The 18,060-nt window shown below is 41.9% G+C and overlaps 1 protein-coding gene across 7 annotated transcripts in view; it reads left to right on the top strand.

Annotated features, from left to right (window-relative positions):
- AMBRA1 (autophagy and beclin 1 regulator 1) overlaps positions 1 to 18,060 on the top strand; it is a 184,316-nt gene that overhangs the window by 19,342 nt on the left and 146,914 nt on the right. For 6 of the 7 annotated variants that reach the window (XM_084776683.1, XM_084776682.1, XM_084776680.1 and 3 more), the window contains exons 2-5: positions 12,593 to 12,846; positions 13,407 to 13,465; positions 14,193 to 14,376; positions 16,021 to 16,193. In XM_084776683.1, the coding sequence (XP_084632809.1) occupies positions 12,712 to 12,846; positions 13,407 to 13,465; positions 14,193 to 14,376; positions 16,021 to 16,193 (551 nt within the window). In that variant the 5' untranslated portion in view covers positions 12,593 to 12,711. Of the gene's footprint in view, positions 1 to 11,217; positions 11,330 to 12,592; positions 12,847 to 13,406; positions 13,466 to 14,192; positions 14,377 to 16,020; positions 16,194 to 18,060 lie in introns of those variants that run through there. The other variant, XM_084776681.1, reaches the window with a different exon arrangement.

Here is an 18,060-nt window from a genome sequence, read left to right as displayed (position 1 = left end):
ATACTTCATCCTGCTGATATTGTTGATGGCTGAAAGAATGCTGTTGCTGAAGACTAGGTATGTCTGAGGCAGCTGTTTTCAGGCCCCATGTCTGAGGATAAGTTGTTTATCTCTGATATTCCTCCACCAGGGACTATTTTTTCCTCTTTGCTTGCAAATAGAAAAACCCCTTGCAATTTTTGTATACTTAAGGATGGACTTCCTCATCTCATTGATGATGATGATTTTCTCTCTCTCTCTCTCTCTCTTGCTTTCTTTCTTTCTTTCGAGACAGGGTCTCTCTGTGTAGCCTTGGCTGTCCTGGACTTGCTTTGTAGACCAGGCTGGCCTCAAACTCCCAGGGATCATCTTCCAGCCTCCGGAAAATTGAGTTTCAGTTCCTTGGTTCAGTGGCATTACCCTTCCTTGCTTTGCTGGGAGTTTTCAGTTCTGCTTTCAGCACAATTTCCCCAGAATACTTTGAGATAAAACTCCAGGTTTTTTTTTTCCCTTCTTCATTTTTCTGAGGTAAGTGGGAGTAAGGAAAATCGTCAGTCTCAAATTAGGATCTTAGGACAGTCTATTTCCAGTTTTGAGTGCAAGCTTTCCTGTGTTTCAGAATTAGGAGCCATCATTGTGAGTAGACACAAAGGAGAAGCTCTAGTAAGCACAGCCTGAGGCAGATTACAGTGTAGTCACTTTCTTCAGGGAGTGGTTAGACCATTTGTAATTAAACCCAGACTGTAAAATACATTGGATGAGGGTTGGGTTAGAACAACAACAACAACAACAAAAAACAGGTTGCTACATTTTTTGTTTGTCTCTTGGATTTGGCTAGCAGTGTTTGTCCTAGGTGTTCCTCTCTTCCCTTTCCTCTTTCCTTCCCCACCTCCCTCATCCCCCTCTACTATCTTCTCTCCCTTTCTCCCTTCCCCTTCTTTCCTTCCTTGAATGCTGAAATCCTTTTCTTGCAACACTGCCACTGAGCTATATCACCAGTTTTTTTTTTTAAAAGATTTATTTATTATGTATACAGTACACATCAAATCACATTATACATAGTTGTGAGCCACCATGTGGGTGCTGGGAGTTGAACTCAGGACCTCTGGAAGAGTAGTCAGTGCTCTTAACCACTGAGCCATCTTTCCAGCCCATCACCAGCTTTTTACCCCCACCTTTTTGAGACAAATGTAGCTTTGTAGCTCAAGCTAGTCTTTAGAGTTCTCCTGCCTCAGACTCATGAGTTCTGGGATTACAGGTGTGGTCCACCATACTTGATTTGTGCCAAATCCATGCTGGGATGGAGCTCTAGGCTGCACACATGCCAGCCAACCACCTCCTCTGCACTGCTACTCCAGCCCAACTGCTAGGTTTTTTGTTTGGAGAAATCATCTCACTTTATTATCCCAGAACTCCCTATGTTGACCAGAATAGCCTTGAATTCACAGAGGTTACCCACTTGAGTCCCTGTCAAGTGCTGAATTTAAAAATGTGCTTCACGACACCTGGCTTAGTACCAGGTTCTTTGTGTTTGTTTTGGTTTGGTTTTCTTGTTTCTTTCTTTCTTTCTTTTTTTTTTTTTGGTTTTTCGAGACAAGGTTTCTCTGTGCAGCCTTGGCTTTCCTGGACTTGCTTTGTAGACCTGGCTGGCCTCACACAGATTCGCCTGTCCCTGCCTCCTAAATGCTGGAATTAAAGGAGTGCACTACCACCGCCCAGCTTTGTTTTTCGAGACAGGGTTTCTCTGTGTAACCCTGGCTGTCCTGGAACTATTTCTGTAGACCAGGCTAGCTTCAAACACAAAGATATATCTGCCTCTGCTTCCCAAGTGCTGGGATTAAAGGCATGTGCTACCCAGCTAGCGACAGGTTCTTGATTGAGTATTACCTCCTGTTTTATTTAGAGGCAGACCAATTGTATTAGATTGGTGTAATTCAATATAAATGTTGCCTTGTTTAGTAAAGATTAAGGCTCTAGTAGTATTTTATTTCTGTACCTTTTTTGTTGTTGTTGTTTGTTTTGTTTTCTTTATTTTATTTTTCAGACTGGGCTTACTGGTGCCTTTAATTCCAGCACTTAGGGTTGGGTTGTTAGGGTTAGGGTTGGGGTTAGGGTTAGGGTTAGGAGGAAGGCAGAGACAGGTGGATGGATCTCTGTGAATGTCATAGTGAGTTCCAGAGGCAGAACTACACAGTGAGAGTTGGTCTCAAAAAGAAAAAAAGTGGAAAAGATGTTTTTATTATGCTTATTTGTGGGGTATTGGCATGTGCTGTGGAACATATGTGAGGTCAGAGGATAACTTTCAGAAGATGGTTCTTCCTCCATTTGATGACTGAACTGAGGTTGTCAGGGTTGGCAGCAAGCATCTTCACTTGCTGACCCGTCCTGTTAGCCTTCTCAGTTTTCTTTAGAAAAAAAATTTCCCCCTAAAGTGTGTATGTATTATGTGCACATAAATGCAGATGCCCATGGAGGTCAGAGGAGTCCAATTACCAGGAGCTGGAATTAGAGGTGGTTGTGAGCTCCTCTTATGTGGGTTGTTCTTCACTGTTGAATCATTTCTCTAGCTCTCTTTTAATTTTTTATTGCTTTGGTTTTTTGAGACAGGGTTTCTCTGTGTAGCCTTGGCTGTCCTGGAACTCACTCTGTAGACCAAGCTGGCCTTGAACTCTGCCTTCCAAGTGCTAGGATTAAAGGCATGTACCACCATCGCTTGGCTTCTAGCCACATTTTGTTTAATGTAGAGCTCTTATTATATAGTCTAAGCTGGCTTCAAACTGGGTTACCAATCTTCCTTCCTCTGTCTCCTGAGATAGGAGTACAGGTATGTGCCAGTACACTTAGTAAGTGTCTCTGTCCCTCCCCCCTCCTCTTTTATCTCAGGATGGTCTTGAACTCTGCTCTCCGACTCATAGCCATTCTTATGTCTCAACCTCTGAAGTGCTGTGTTGCAAGTGCTACCACACTTGACTCAAGAATGAATCTTAACAAGGAACTATTATCTGATAGAAAGAAAAATTTGCACTAACTTTGGTTACTTTGATGTATTTTACTATTTTTAGGAAATTTTTTTAGAATTTGAGCCTTGTTAGGGTTGGATGTGAGGTAGGTAGTATTTACTTATCTTTTACTCAAACTATATGGCTTTTAGTGATTCAGTATTTCTCAAAATACAGTGGGTGGAGGATTGGGCAGTGCTGAGCTGGTCTTGATAGCTCTCTGTCCTTTTTGGTGTCATTTGAGAGTCATTCAATATAATGTCTGGCTTTCATGCACTGTTTTGTTTTAACAGAGTTAATTCACTTTCTTTTTCTTGTATAAAAACCCTTATGTGGTAGCCATATCTGGAGCCTGGGTCCTCTGAACAGAGATTCTGGTGTGGGTTTTCACAAGACGATCAGTGAATTCCTGATAAAGAGATTTGATGAACACAACCTTCTTTCCAGAGGTCGGGTGTCAGGTCTTGGAGATGGCATCAAAAGTGGCCTTGGCAAAGTTGCCCAGGGTAGCAGTACAGCCCCTGGCTAATGTGTAGCAGTCATCAATACCAGTCATCATCAGTAACTTCTTGGGCACAGGAACAGAGACAATACCAGTGCCTCTGGGGGCAGGGATGAGATGAACCAAAACAGAGCCACAACAGTCTGTCACCTTGCATAGAACAGTGTGTGGCTTGCCTCTCTGCACAGGGACGAAGGTAAGCTTGGCCAAGATGATGCCGCCTCAGATAGCAGTGGCTACCTCCTTGGTGCACTTAACACCAAAACTAATGTGACCATTGTAGTCCCCAATAGTGACAAAAGCCTTGAACCCGGTCCGCTGGCCAGCCTGTGTCTGCTTTTGTACTGGCCTGATCTTGAGAACTTCATCCTTTAGGGATGTGCCCAGGAAAAAAGATTCAATCACAGTTAATACTTTATAATATCCTAAAATATCTTTTTGTAGTCTATGCATAGTAGAAACACATTTCATGATAATCGTTTTTCTGTTGATGGGTAAGCTTGCCTTCAGAATTTGTTGCTTGCTTATTGTTCTGATTTGTGTGTTGCCCAAAATTCCGTCTTCCCCCTAAGTTTATTGTAGTGTAAAAGACAGGCAGGAGCTTTATGAAGACAGGATGGTCATTAGAGGTTTGGTGCTTGCTTTTTAGATTTTGGTGTCATTTGACTTGTCCTTAGTGTGCCCTATATAGTAAGGTCTTGTTGATGAAAACAGAGCTTCCAATTATAGAAAAACTTGTGTGTAGAAACTGCACCCACGTGGCATTTCTGTAAAGCAGTAGGCCACTTTTAGGCCTCTAATTAAAGGCTTGACATTTTGTAGTTAATTTTCCAGTTGTTAAGAGAACTTTAGTTATGCAAGTGATCTTAGGTTTATTTAAAGGGTTTTAAAATTTTATCTTTCTTTTTCTTTTGATGGTGCTGGACATCAACCCATGGCTTGATGCATGTCTACACATTTACTGCACCACTGAGCTATATAACCAGGCCAAAAATTAAAACAAAAAAAGTTTTATTTTATGTTATTATTTGTATGTATCTGTGTGAGTATGTGCTGTGTGTGTGGAGGCCAGGTAGCATCAGAGCCCTTACAGCAGTGGTTCTCAACCTGTGGGTCAAGACTCCTTTGTGTGGGAAAGATTAAGCTTTGTCACAGGTGGAAGCAATCTTGGCGGGCTTTACTCTTGGGGCACCCCATGAATACCTTGTGACAGACTGAGTGGAGTCATCCTGGGCCTGGAATTCAGGAAGCCGACCTGGGAACCCCACCTGGGCTATTGTTTTCCTAATTGACCCTCAACGGGAGAAGGAGACCGTTCTTCCCACGTGACTCAGGCAGGTGGGGAGGAGAGAACAACAGGTTCAGACTGGGCTTGAGCAAGTGTGGAGCAGCGGACAGGCCAGAATAGCACGCGGGCCAGAGAGACACCTAAGGACCCGTCTCGTGGAACGGATACCGGAAGGTTCACTCTTTTGTCCCTTTAACCTTTTTTCCTTCTTGTGTAAGCTAGTTGGGTTGTATAATAAAGTTTAATTGTTAAGAAACAGAGCCAACACCTTTGTGAGAGTGTGAAATGACCCTTTTATAGGTCACCTAAGACTACACAGATATTTACATTATGATTCATAACAGTTGCAAATTTTAATTATAAAGTAGCAACAAAATAATTTTATGGTTGGAGGCCACCACGTATGAGTAACAGTATTAGAGGGTCGAAGCATTAGGAAGGTTGAAAACTACTGCCCTAGAGCTTGAGTTCCAGGCAGTTATGAAAAGCCCCTAGTGGGTGCTGGGAACTGAACATGGATTCTATGAAAGAGCAGCAGGTGCTTTTAACTGTGGAGTCATCTCTCTACCCTTTTCCTTTGTTTTCAGTCTTTTTTTTTTTTTTTACCGTTTGTTTGTTTATTTATTTATTTATTATGTATATAGTATTTTTGCCTGCATATACAACTGCACACCAGAAGAGGGCACCAGATCTCCTTGTAGATGGTTGTGATCCACCATGTGGTTGGTGGGAATTGAACTCAAGATCTTTGAAAGAACAGCCAGTGCTCTTAACCTCTGAGCCATCTCTTCAGCCCCAGTCTTTCTTTTTCTCTTTTTTCTTCTTCTGAGACAGAGTTTCTCTGTGTAGCCTTGGCTGTCCTGGACTCACTTTGTAGACCAAGTTGGCCTTGAACTCACACCAATCTGCCTGCCTCTGCCTCCCAAGTACTGGGATTAAAGGTGTGTGTTACCATACCTGGCTTAGGTCTAGGGGTTTTAATTACTTATTTATATTTATAAAACTTAAATTATATGTGTGTATTTTGCCTTTGTGTATGTCTGTGTACCTTGTGTCTGAGGAGGTTAGAAGAGGACAATAGGTCCCCTAGAACTGGAGTTGCAGACAGTTGTGAGCTGCCATGTAGGTGCTAGTAAATGAACCCAGGTCTCTGGAAGAGCAGCGGGTACTCCTAAGCACTGAAGCATCATTTCTCTAGCCTAGATTTATACTTTTATTACATTTATTTTCTTATTTATTTTGTGTATTGTGTGTACACGTGCACATGTGAATGCTACAGCACACTTGCAAAGGCTAGAGGACAGCTTTTGTGAATTGGTTCTCCTACTGTGTGGGAACTCAGATTGTCAGACTTGGCAGTAGTGCCACTATCTACTGAGCCATCTCACCAGTCCCAGGATGATGATGATGATTTTTTTCCCAAAGGGGTAAATGCTTGGGAATATGTGCGAGCATTTCATGGTTGATTTTATTCTTAGCTTTTTGTTTTCATGGACACACTCAGGTGGCAGACACATAACAGTTAAATAAATGAGGAAATTGAACTCTATTAATAGCTAAGCAGGGACTGGGTACGCATGCAGTTCAGTTGGTAGAGTGGTTGCCTAACATGCATGAAGCCTGCCCTAGGTTTGACTCCTAGCATTGAAAATTGGATGTGCTGGTGCATTGGGGAAGTGAAGGCAGAAGGATTAGAAGAAGTTCAGGGTCATCCTTGGGTACCTAGGGAGCTGGGGAGGGTGGTGGTGTTTGCAAACAGCTAAAGAGGTCTTGATTCTTAGAATCATATTCTCCAAATGCTAGAAGAGAAAAGACCAGTTGGTCAGATGCTCAGCAGTTAAGAGAAAGCACTGCTCTTGTGTATGGCCTGATCTCACCTCCTGCTCCAGCTTCAAACAAATTCTACCTCCAGAGGATTTGATGTCATCTTCAGGAGTCCACTGGCAACTGCACTTGTGTGCACAATCCTGCACACACATAAAGACATACTTAAAAAAAGATATCATATATATATGAAGACAAAGTCTCTTGAGACATGGTAGCCCAGTCTGTCCTGGAACTGCCTGCCTCTGCCTCCCAAGTTCTGGTATTAAAGGGATGCAACCACCACACATGGCCACTAAGTCCTTCTTTATTTATTTTTAAAGAAAGGTGTGTGTGAGCTGGGTGTGGTGGCACACTTTTAATGCCAGCACTCCGGAGGCAGAGGCAGGTGGATTACTGAGAGTTTGAGGCCAGCCTGGTCTACAAAGTGAGTCCAGGATATCCAAGGCTTCCCTGTCTTGAAAACCGAAAAGAGAAAAAAGAAAGAAAAAGAAAAAGTGTGTATGGTGTGTGTGTGTGGTGTGTTGTCTAAATTATTGATTAGGTGCTTTTTGTGTTTTGATGCTGTGCATTGAACTTGGTTTTTTGAGCATGCTATGTACACATTCTCTACTACTATTACGTTACACTCCCAACTTCAGTTCTGTTTGCCTCATTTTATGGATGTGCAAACAGCCCCAATCACATTTAATTACTTTGACCACACAGTCATTTTGTCTCCTGAGTATGTTTTACTTTCTTGTCTGGTAACTGCCTTTGAAATGTTTCTTAGAAATCTGCTACTTTGAGGAATTGTGGCACCTGTGGGTTTAATTGGCCTTATTGTTTAGGGAGGGCAATGGTAGTGAACTCAGGAGGATTCACTAATAATGAAAACAGTAACTGCAGTGAATTCTAACACTTCCACAGCTCTTTACTCATTGGAGCCTTACAGCAATCTTAATAACAGTAGAGGAGGAGGATCCTGAGTCTCAAAGGAGTGTCTTACCCAAAGTCTGTCTGTCTGTCTGTCTTTCTCTGACCCCCCCTCCCCCCCACTCCCCCACCCCCCAGCCCTCTCTCTCTCTCTCAGTTAATTTGAAACAGGGTCTCACTGTGTAGCTCTGGCTGGTTTGATATGTGGGCTAGGTTGATCTCTCCCCCCCCCCCTCTTTCTTTCTGTCCCCTCTCTCTGACTCTTTGAGTCAGAATTTCTCTGTGTAGTCTTTGCTGTCCTGGAACTCAATTTGTAGACCAGTCTGCCCTCCAATTCACAGAAATCTACCTGCCTCTGCCTCCTGAAAGCTAGGGCCTCCTGCTCCCCAGGCACCCAAAATCTTAACTAGGAGGTAGAATAAAATTGTTAGCATAGATGATGAAATTGCAAAAGAGCCTATAACTCTTGAGTTCTTAGTGAGTTTATGGCATACTCTAGATGATTTTTGTATAGGGTAGTTAAATATTATTATACATTAGTGATAAATTATCTCCACCAATGAAATAAGCTAATTCAAGACATGGTAAAGTATTTAAATGCAGATTTGTTGGGGTCAGGGTGGGTTTACCTGACCCAAGGACTAGGGAAGCTGCTCTGTCAGGGGAGACAGAAAAGCAGGAGGGGGCGGAGGATGCTTTTGAGGGCGGGGGGGGGGGGGGGGGAGAGGCAGGGGGGAAAGAGTGGGAGAACTGGAGGTGGCGGGGTGGACCAGGTCTGCCTTGGTTCAGAAGGCATCTCAGCTGCTTATCCTGGGTCTGAAGCATAACACAAACCAACAGAAGATTTCTTTCTTTCTTTCTTTCTTTCTTTCTTTCTTTCTTTCTTTCTTTCTTTCTTTCTTTCTTTTTTTTAAAGCAATACTAAGTGTATTTCCCTAGGGGGGAAAAAGAGAGATGCAGTTGTTTTGGTGCCTTTAAGTTCTGACCACTAGTCAATCAGATTGTTACCAGTTTGAACTCTTGAGTTTAGGTCCCTGGAAATTGATAGACACGCAGTTTTTGGTTTTGGTTGTTGTTTTGTTTTTTAAGATTTATTTATTTTTTTATTATATATACAGTGCTCTACCTGCATGTACATCTGCAGGTCAGAGGAGGAGATCAACTCCGGTTATAGATGGTTGTGAGATACCATATGGTTGCTGGGAATCGAACTCATGGCCTCTGGAAGAGCAGTCAGTGCTCTTAACCGCTGAGCTATCTCTCCAGCCCTTGTTTTTGTTTTATTGAGATAGGATTTACCTAGTAGCCCTGGCTGCCCTGTAGAATGGGCTGGCCTCTAGAATTCAGAGATCCACCTAATTCTCCCTCCTTAGTGCTGGGATTAAAGGTATGCACCAGCACTGCCAGCCTTTTTGGTAATCTCGATTTTAGTAGTTTTTTTAGTTGTCTTGATGGTGTTTGTAGAAACTTTCTTTTTTTTTTGATTCCTGTAGGAACCAAAGGTGGTATCACAGTTCTTTGAATCATATAACATTTGTAAACCGTTTGTCTTTTGAGTTACAAGAGGACAGAAAGGATGATTTATTTTTATTTTTTTAAAGAATGGACCTGGACCATTGAGGTTGCTCAAAGGGCACAGGTGCTTGCTGCCTAATGACTTAAGTTCAATTCTGGAACCCACATGGTGGAAAGAGAGAACTGACTCCTGCAAGTTCTCCTGGGACTTGGTGCCTGTGTTTGAGTGCGCGCGTGCGCGCACGCACACACACACACACACACACACACACACACACACACACACACACAGGACTGCTGCTGCTATTTCTACTATTTATTGTCAGAGTATAAATGGTTTAAATGTACTTTATGTTGTATTGATAGGTCAGTGGATTTTTAAAGTATTTCTTAAAAAATAATAATGCAATAAAATTATTTCTTCTGAGGGTCTCTGTATTAGATAAAAGAATTATAGTTTTAGTACAGAGTGAACTAATTTAGTACAAAGTGAACTAATAAGAACTATCTTTCGCTGGGCGGTGGTGGCGCACGCCTTTAATCCCAGCACTCGGGAGGCAGAGGCAGGTGGATCGCTGTGAGTTTGAGGCCAGCCTGGTCTACAAAGTGAGTCCAGGACAGCCAGGGCTACACAGAGAAACTCTGTCTCGAAAAACCAAAAAACAAAACAAAACAAACAAACAAAAAACTATCTTTCTTCTACTTTCTTGGTTAGTAGTAAAAGGTAAGAAATACTTGAACTATTTGTTAGTTTGTACAGAGGGAATCCTGGAGCAGGCTCACAGCTAAAAGTTTGTTTCTGAGTTGTACAGATCACCAAGAAGATTATTTCCTTCTGTTATTCAGCCACAGTCTACTCTGGAGGTTGTTCTGCTTGACATTTTTCCTATGTACATATTAAGAGTTGGTGATCAGAGGCTGGGTGTGTCATGGTGGTACAGTTTGCTAAGCAAACTCAGGGTCCTGAGTTGAATCCCCAGCACCCAAATGAAGCAATACTTTGTGTTTAGCACTTTGTAGGGAACTGACTGTACAGGCCTAGAAACTTGGTGCTTGCATTACTGTGGAATCTTTCTGACCTGATACATTTTAATGCTCTAGGAAGAAAACTCCTTCCTTCAGCATAAGTTATAAGTATTTTTCCTTATGTCTGTATTTGGATATGTCTGGTTATGTGCTTTGTAGATTGCAGCCTTTGGAGAAATGGAAGGAGGCAGTTATTGTTTGACTTTCACAGTAAGCAGTTACTCCTCCCTTGTTTTATTTTAATTTAAAAGATTTTATTTTGTACATGTGTGTGTATATGGGAGTCAAAGAACAACTTTGTGGGGTTGGTGTTTCCTTCTACCTTCACAATAGCTGTGGGGAACAAACTGGCTTCTCTGTGGCAAGGACCTTTACCAATAACTGAGCCATCTTGCTAGCTTTCTCTCCTTTTATTTTCTTGCTCTGCATGTTATGATGTCTTGGAATTTGTCATGTAGCTTGGGCTGGCTTCAAAGCCTCGGTCTTGTCTCAACCTCCCAAGTGCTGTGATTATAGGTTTGTGCAACGATGACCTACTCTGACAGTTACTACTTCTGAATTTAGAAAACAAGAAGCTAGGCATAGTGCCTTATGTCTGATATCCCAGCATTTGGAGGCAGGAACAAGAGTTTGAAGCCAGTGTGAGCTATATAAACCCTGTCCTTAGCGTGGAAGTAGAAAACTACCTTTCAAGCTGGCGCACACCTTTAATCTCAGCACTTGGGAGGTAGATGCAGGTGGATCTGTGTGAGTTTGAGGCCAGCCTGGACTACAGAGAGAGTTCCAGGATAGCCAGGGCTGTTACACAGAGAAACTCTATCTCAATCCCACCCCCCCAAAAAAGCCCTGGATTCAGTCCCCAGCACCATGTAAACTAGGCTTGCTGACAGATTGATAATCCCAGACCTAGGGAAGTGGAGGCAGGAGGATCAGAAGCTTAAAAAAAAAAAAAAAAAAAAAAAAAAAAATATATATATATATATATATATATATATATATATAGTTTGAGGGCAGCCTGAACTATGTGAATTCTGTCTTTTGGGGGGGAGGTGTTTCGAGACAGGGTTTCTCTATTTTGGACATTGTAGACCAGGCTGGCCTCGAACTCACATGGATCCACCTGCCTCTGCCTCCCAAAGTTCTGTCTTTTTTTTTTTAAGTTACTTTAAGCTTCCACTCAAAATAACCATTGTATTTTTTAATCTTTCCCCTTCCTTTCTTCCCAGTTTCTCTCTTTCTTTCCAGTGCTAAGGCCAAAATCAAGGGCCTTAGAAATGCTAGGTAAATGTTCTACTACTAAGCTCCCCACTGTAACTCTTCTATATAATTTTTGTCTAAGCCACTGTTCCCCAACTTTCCAAAGTATTTAAAAATATTACCGATACTTTTTAGAGTGCTAGAAATTGAATACAGGGTCTTAGGCATGTTAAACAGGAGGTCTACCACTGAGCTACATCCCAGCCTAGTCATTTATATTTATTTATTGTATATGGTGGTATATGTATGTGTACATGTTCATGTTGTTTCTTAATTACTTTTTTATTGCTATGAAGAGACACCACGACCAAGGCAACTTACAAAAGAAAGCCAACAGTTAAGGGCTTGCTTACAGTTTGAGAGGGCGAGTCCATGACCATCATGGTGGGGAGCATGGCACCACAGTCAGGCATGGTGCTGGAGCAGTAGCAGAAATTGTACAGATGATTGACAAGCACGAGGCAGTATGGGTGATCTGAAAGAGAGCACATACTGCACACCTGGGCTTGCAGTTGGCTTTTGAAAACTCAGTGTTTACCACCAGTGAGTGACACATCTTCCTCAAGGACCCCACAGCTCTTAATTCTTCTCCAACAGTTCCACTGACCATGCATTCAAATACAAGAGCCTGTGAGGCCCATTTTCATTCAGACCCCCATAATGTGTATGTGTGCAAGCCAGAGGTAGTTGGCTAGGCATCTTCTTCAATTGCACTTCACCTCATTTTTTGAGACAGGGCTTCTCACTGAATCTGGAGCTTACTGATTTTACTAGGCTAGCCAGTGAATTCCAGGACTTTACTTGTCTCCACTTCCCAGTGGTAGGACCCAGGAAGTAGGTACACTACAGTGCCTGGCTTTTCACATGGGCTCTAGGGATCTGAACTCATGCTTGGTTAGCAAGCTCTTTACCACCTGTGCCATCTCCCTAGCTATGTGCTAGGCTGTGCCCATAACTCTACATATATTTTGTTTTCAAGGAGATTTTTTGAAGGCATTTTTATTAAGAATGAAGTTTTCTTTTCTGCCTTATCAAAAAATAAGAACTGAATAATTGTGGTCAAAATGTCTAGTTTTTCATGTATAAAGTAGAGCTATAGAAGGAATATGACAAGATGAAATATTTTTGAAAGAAAAACTATGTGGAAGAAATACCTTTTCTGGGAAACCATAGTTAAATAGGAAAAGATAGGAAAAGGACACTTTCTCTTTTGAGCTAAAATTGCGTTTGTGATGGAAGTCTCTTGGGTGCAGAGTAGGCATTATTTGGCATTATTCTTCGTTCTAGGTTTCCATGAGGACAACTGACAAGGACCTGAATGGCCTCATTTTAGCCACTTCTGTTTGTGGAGCTATTACTTGCTCCTTCAGTTCTTATCCCTGGTGTGACAGTGGCTCCTGAGTACCATGAAGGTTGTTCCAGAAAAGAATGCTGTACGGATCCTCTGGGGCCGAGAACGGGGTACCCGTGCTATGGGTGCCCAGCGGCTTCTGCAGGAGCTTGTGGAAGATAAAACGCGATGGATGAAATGGGAGGGCAAGGTAAGGAAACAGGATTTTTGCCATAGGATTTGTGTGGGGATGATAGTAAAGTAGCATTAATGGAAGAGAGTGGAGATGTAATTTATCTTGTCTGTGAGACTTCATATAACTAGTTTTGTGAAATTGCCTTATAATGTGAGAGATAAGACTAGAAATATTTTTCTTGAATTTAGATTTACCTCAATTTATTTTTATTTTATGTGCATTGGCATTTTGCATACACACACACACACACACACACACACACACACACACACACACACACAGGTTTGTCTGAGGGTGTCAGATCCCCTGGAGCAGGAGTTACAGACAGTTACAAACTGTCATATGGGACCTGGGAGTTGAATCCAGGCCCTCTGGAAGAGCAGCCGTGCTCTTAATCACTGAGCCACCTCTCCAACCCCTTCAATTTATAACTTGATCATTGTCTTCATATTTTTTTAGTCTGTACTGTGATATTAATCTAGAATGGCTTCTGTGCTTTAGAGTCAGAGTAAACTTTACTTTATAAGTGATGTGTATGTATGTATGTATGTGTTTATTTATTTATTTTCTCGCAGAGAGTAGAACTGCCTGATAGTCCACGCTCGACCTTCTTACTGGCCTTCAGCCCAGACAGGTACCTAATATTTAGCTGTAGCTTAAGATTTGTGGTGACCTGGCTTTCTTGTACTCTTGGCTTAGCTCGATCATTCAGGTTAATCCCAAGAGATTCTCTGAAGCATTGGATGAATCTATGAAGGTGTGTATGGTGTGTGTGTGTGTGTGTGTGTGTGTGTGTGTGTGTGTGTGTGTGTATGAAATGGAAAGAAAGTAGTCAAATACAACCAGAAGAATAATAAGAATTATAAGAAAATGGTGAAAGTCAAGGTTCAGAACTCACTTAGGTTCTCAATAACATTGCTTTGCCTAATAGAAGCCAACAATGGCATGTTGGATTTCTGATATGGAAAAATTACTTTAAGGCAGTGTGTATCATTTGGGGGACAGTGTGAGGAAACTAAAAGCTTTTAAATCAGAATGTTTCTGTTGTGTATAAATAAACTGCCTAACAGGCATATCTACCCCCCACCCCTGCCCGAGACAGGGTTTCTCTGTGTAGCCTTGGCTGTCCTGGGCTCACTCTGTAGACCAGGCTGACCTCGAACTCACAGAGATCCACCTGCCTCTGCTTCCTAAATGCTGGGATTAAAAAGCGTGTGCCACCACTGCCCAACTTCTAACAGGCATCTTAATTTCTTTGATGCGTAGATAGGGAATAGTGTCAGTTTTTTGTTGTCTAAAGCTGGTAAAATTTGTTTTCCGTCTACATGTTTTTTAATTATTCCTACATTTTGATTCCCTAGGACTCTCTTGGCGTCCACACATGTGAACCATAACATCTATATTACAGAGGTTAAGACTGGCAAGTGTGTTCACTCTCTGATTGGACACCGCCGGACTCCATGGTGTGTCACTTTTCATCCCACCATCTCAGGCCTCATTGCTTCTGGCTGCCTAGATGGGGAAGTTAGGATTTGGGATTTACATGTAAGTATTTTCTTAGGCTGCTTTTTTCTTCCTTTGGTATTCCAAACACAGAGACTTATTTGCCATCTGATTATTTTATATATATATATATATATATATATATATATACATATATATATATATATTTATTTTTTTATCTATCTATCTATCTATCTATCTATCTATCTATCTATCTATCTATCATGTATACTGTGTCCTGCCTGCATGTACACCTGCATACCAGAAGAGGGCACCACATCCCATTACAGGTGGTTGTGAGCCACCATGTGGTTGCTGGGAATTGAACTCAGAACCTTTGGAAGAGCAGGTAGTGCTCTTAACCTCTGAGCCATCTCTCCAGCCCCCTGGATTATTTTTTAAAAAAATAATTTATTTTTATTTTATGTGCGTTGGTGTTCAGCCTGCATATATGACTGTGTGAAAGTGCCAGCTCATGATATGTGAGCTCCTGTGGGCGTTGAGAATTGAACTTGGGTCCTCTGGAAGAGAAGTCCAGTGCTCTTAACTACCAATCATATCTTCAGCCCCATCACTGAATTAATTCTAGCTGAGAAACTAACCACCCCCTTAGGGCTTAATCTGAGTATCTGTTAGTCATTGCTCACTTGAAGGATGGACATTCTAGTTTATATATTTTGTTATAAAGTAAACATGTTAAACTTTTCTTCTATCTGCTCCTTTTAAGATTGTATAGGAGGAGCCTCTAAAGTGAATTCAGTATAGACTTCCATTGTCTTAGAGTACTGTCCTTATGATCATCAAAGCAAGATGCTGCTTGTCCTGATGACTGGCTAATGGGTTGTGCTGTACTGTGTTTGCACCAAGCTGAAATTTTCACAGATGTCAGGAACAGGAACTGAGTGGAGGCTTTGTAATTGACTTGAAGATAGTAATATTTGTCTTACTATTCTTTTTATTTTTAAGACAGGGTTTCTCTGTGTAGACTTGGCTGTCCTGGACTCACTTTGTAGACCAGGCTGGCCTTGAACTCACAGAGATCCACCTGCCTCTGCCTCTAGGGTGCTGGGGTTAAAGGTGTGTGCTACCATGCCTGGCTAGATTACTATTTTTATACATTATTTTATAGAGGACATGTTTAAAGTAAACCCTATACGAATTCATCTTATCTTAAATGGAAATGTATTTATGTAGACCAGGCTACCCTCAAACTCATGGAGAGCCACATGCCTTTGTCTCTTGAGTGCTGGGATTAATAACATGCACTACCACACTCTGATAGAGAAGGCAACTGCAAGTGGAGATACTCGGTATCAAACCCAGAGCTTCATATATGTAAAGCATGTCCTCTACCACTGAGCTATATAATCTCACACAGAACTTTTTACCTTTTCTCCCCCTCCTTTTCTCTCTCCTTCCTCCTCCTTCTCCTTCCTTCTTCTTCCTTCTCATCTTCCTCTTCCTCCTCCTCCTTTTTTTTTTTCTTCTGACAAGGTGTCACTGTGCAGTACAGGCTGGCCTGCTTACTATGTAGAGCAGGCTGGTCTCAAATTCCTGGTAATGTTCTCTTCACTTCTCATTATTATTATAGGTGTAAGTACCTTTTCAGTATAATTTTCTTGACATGGACTCACCATCCATTGGCAGTTTGTAATCTGAGAATATTTGGGATTGGTTCATTTGCAGGGTGGCAGTGAAAGCTGGTTCACAGATAGCAACAATGCCATAGCCTCTTTGGCTTTCCACCCTACGGCTCAGCTCCTACTGATAGCCACTGCAAATGAGATCCACTTCTGGGATTGGAGTCGACGGGAGCCCTTTGCTGTGGTGAAGACAGCTAGTGAAATGGAACGTGTCCGGTGAGTTATGTGCTCCATCAACTATGTCATGCACCAGACTGACATGATAGAGCATTTACAACTGCTGTCATTTTAGGAGACAGGTTGTCAGTCTTCTTTAGGGTGATTAGCCCAGAAGCAGACTCATCTTGTTGTCTCTCCAGATCAGGGTCAGTAAGTAGAATCTTACTTAGATTCAAAGCTGTCTGTTCTTGGGATTATCCTTTGGGAAGCTTATCAAAAAGAAATGGGTAGTTTTTAGGTAATTTGTTGGCTGCTTTCTCACTAATTTTTTCTCACTGTTTATATTCATCAAATTGCAAAATAGAGGTATAAATATGATCTGCTATTTAGATTTATTTTTTGAGATCAAAATACACTTGGTGGCTGAGATCAAAACACAGTTGTGGTAGTATATATCTGTAATCTCAGGATTCTGGTATTTATGGTAGGTAGATCATGGCCAGCCTGGGCTACGTAGGGAGTCTGAGGCCTTCCTGACTACTTAGCAAGAACACTGTCTCAAAAGAAAAAACACGGTCTTGTGCATTATCACATGCCTGTAATCCCAGCACTCGGGGAGGGAGAGGCAGGTCTGGTCTGCGAAGAGTCAGGACAGCCAAGGCTATATACAGAAACCCGGTCTCAAAAACAAAAACAAAACAAAACAACAACAAAAAGACCCACCCACAAAATACCATGCCCAGTGTCTTGGCACATACCTTTAATCCCAGCGCTTGGAAGGCAGAGGCAGTTGGGTCTCTTAGTTTGAGGCCAGCATAGTCTGTATAGTGAGTTCCAGGACAGCCAGAGTTACATAGTAAGATCCTATTGAAAAAAAAAACAAAAACAAAATCCCCAAACACCATAAACCACAATTGGGCAGGTGATGTAGGAAGATTGTATAGCTCTTGCCTATTACATATATGGCTTCAGCACTACAAAAACAAGACATACACTGCCTAAATTAGATGGGATACATTGTTTTCTTTGGGTGCCTTTGACCATGTTATGGCTTCTAGCCATATCACTTGGTACTGATACTTTGTTGTTACAGGAGTACATACTTTTTTCCAGTGTAGCAGCTGTGTGAAGGGAGACCTGGATCTGTGTGAGAGCATTCTGATTTACAGTTTATGTTCTTGTTGAACAGATACTCATTTCATGTAGCTGCTTACCGTGATGCAAGCCTGGGTGGTTTTCAAAACTGAAATCATAGCCTGAGGATGTAGCTCAAGTTGAGGGCTTGTTTTGCATGAATGAATGTTAGAGTTTGATCCCCAGTACCATATAAAGTGAGTGTGTTAGTGCACACCTGTAATCCCAATACTGGGTTGGTAGAGGAAGGGAGATCAAAAGTTCAAGGTCATCTATAACTTTGTGTTGACTTACAAGCTAGCCTGGAATATATAAGACTCTGTCTCAGAAAAAGAGTGAAAGTGAATCTTCTTCTCCTCCTCTTCCTCCTCCTCCATCTCCTTCTCCTTCTTCTTTTTTTTTGAGACAGGGTTTCCCTGTGTAGCCCTGGCTGTCCTGGACTGGCTTTGTAGACCAGGCTGACCTTCACCGATCTGCCTGCCTCTGCCTCCTGGGTGCTGAGATTAAAAGTGTGCCACCAGACCCTGCAAAACCTTTTTCTTAATACATACTTCTTTACATTAGAAAACAACATAAAACCTTAGTAATGTTTTAATAAAAAAAAAAAGTTGAGGGCTGGAGAGATGGCTCAGAGGTTAAGAGCTCTGGCTGCTTTTCCGAAGGTCCTGAGTTCAATTCTCAGCAACCACATGGTGGATCATAACCATATGTAATGAGATCTGGTTCTCTCTTCAGGCCTGCAGTTGTTACACATAGGCACTGAGGCAGGCACATTTGTGAGTTTGAATAT

Source organism: Acomys minous (genome assembly GCF_964271855.1).
Source record: "Acomys minous genome assembly, chromosome: 3".
Taxonomy (NCBI): Eukaryota; Metazoa; Chordata; class Mammalia; order Rodentia; family Muridae; genus Acomys; species Acomys minous.
Note: the sequence above shows the minus strand (reverse complement) of the source record. Positions and strands in the feature narration are given on the sequence as shown.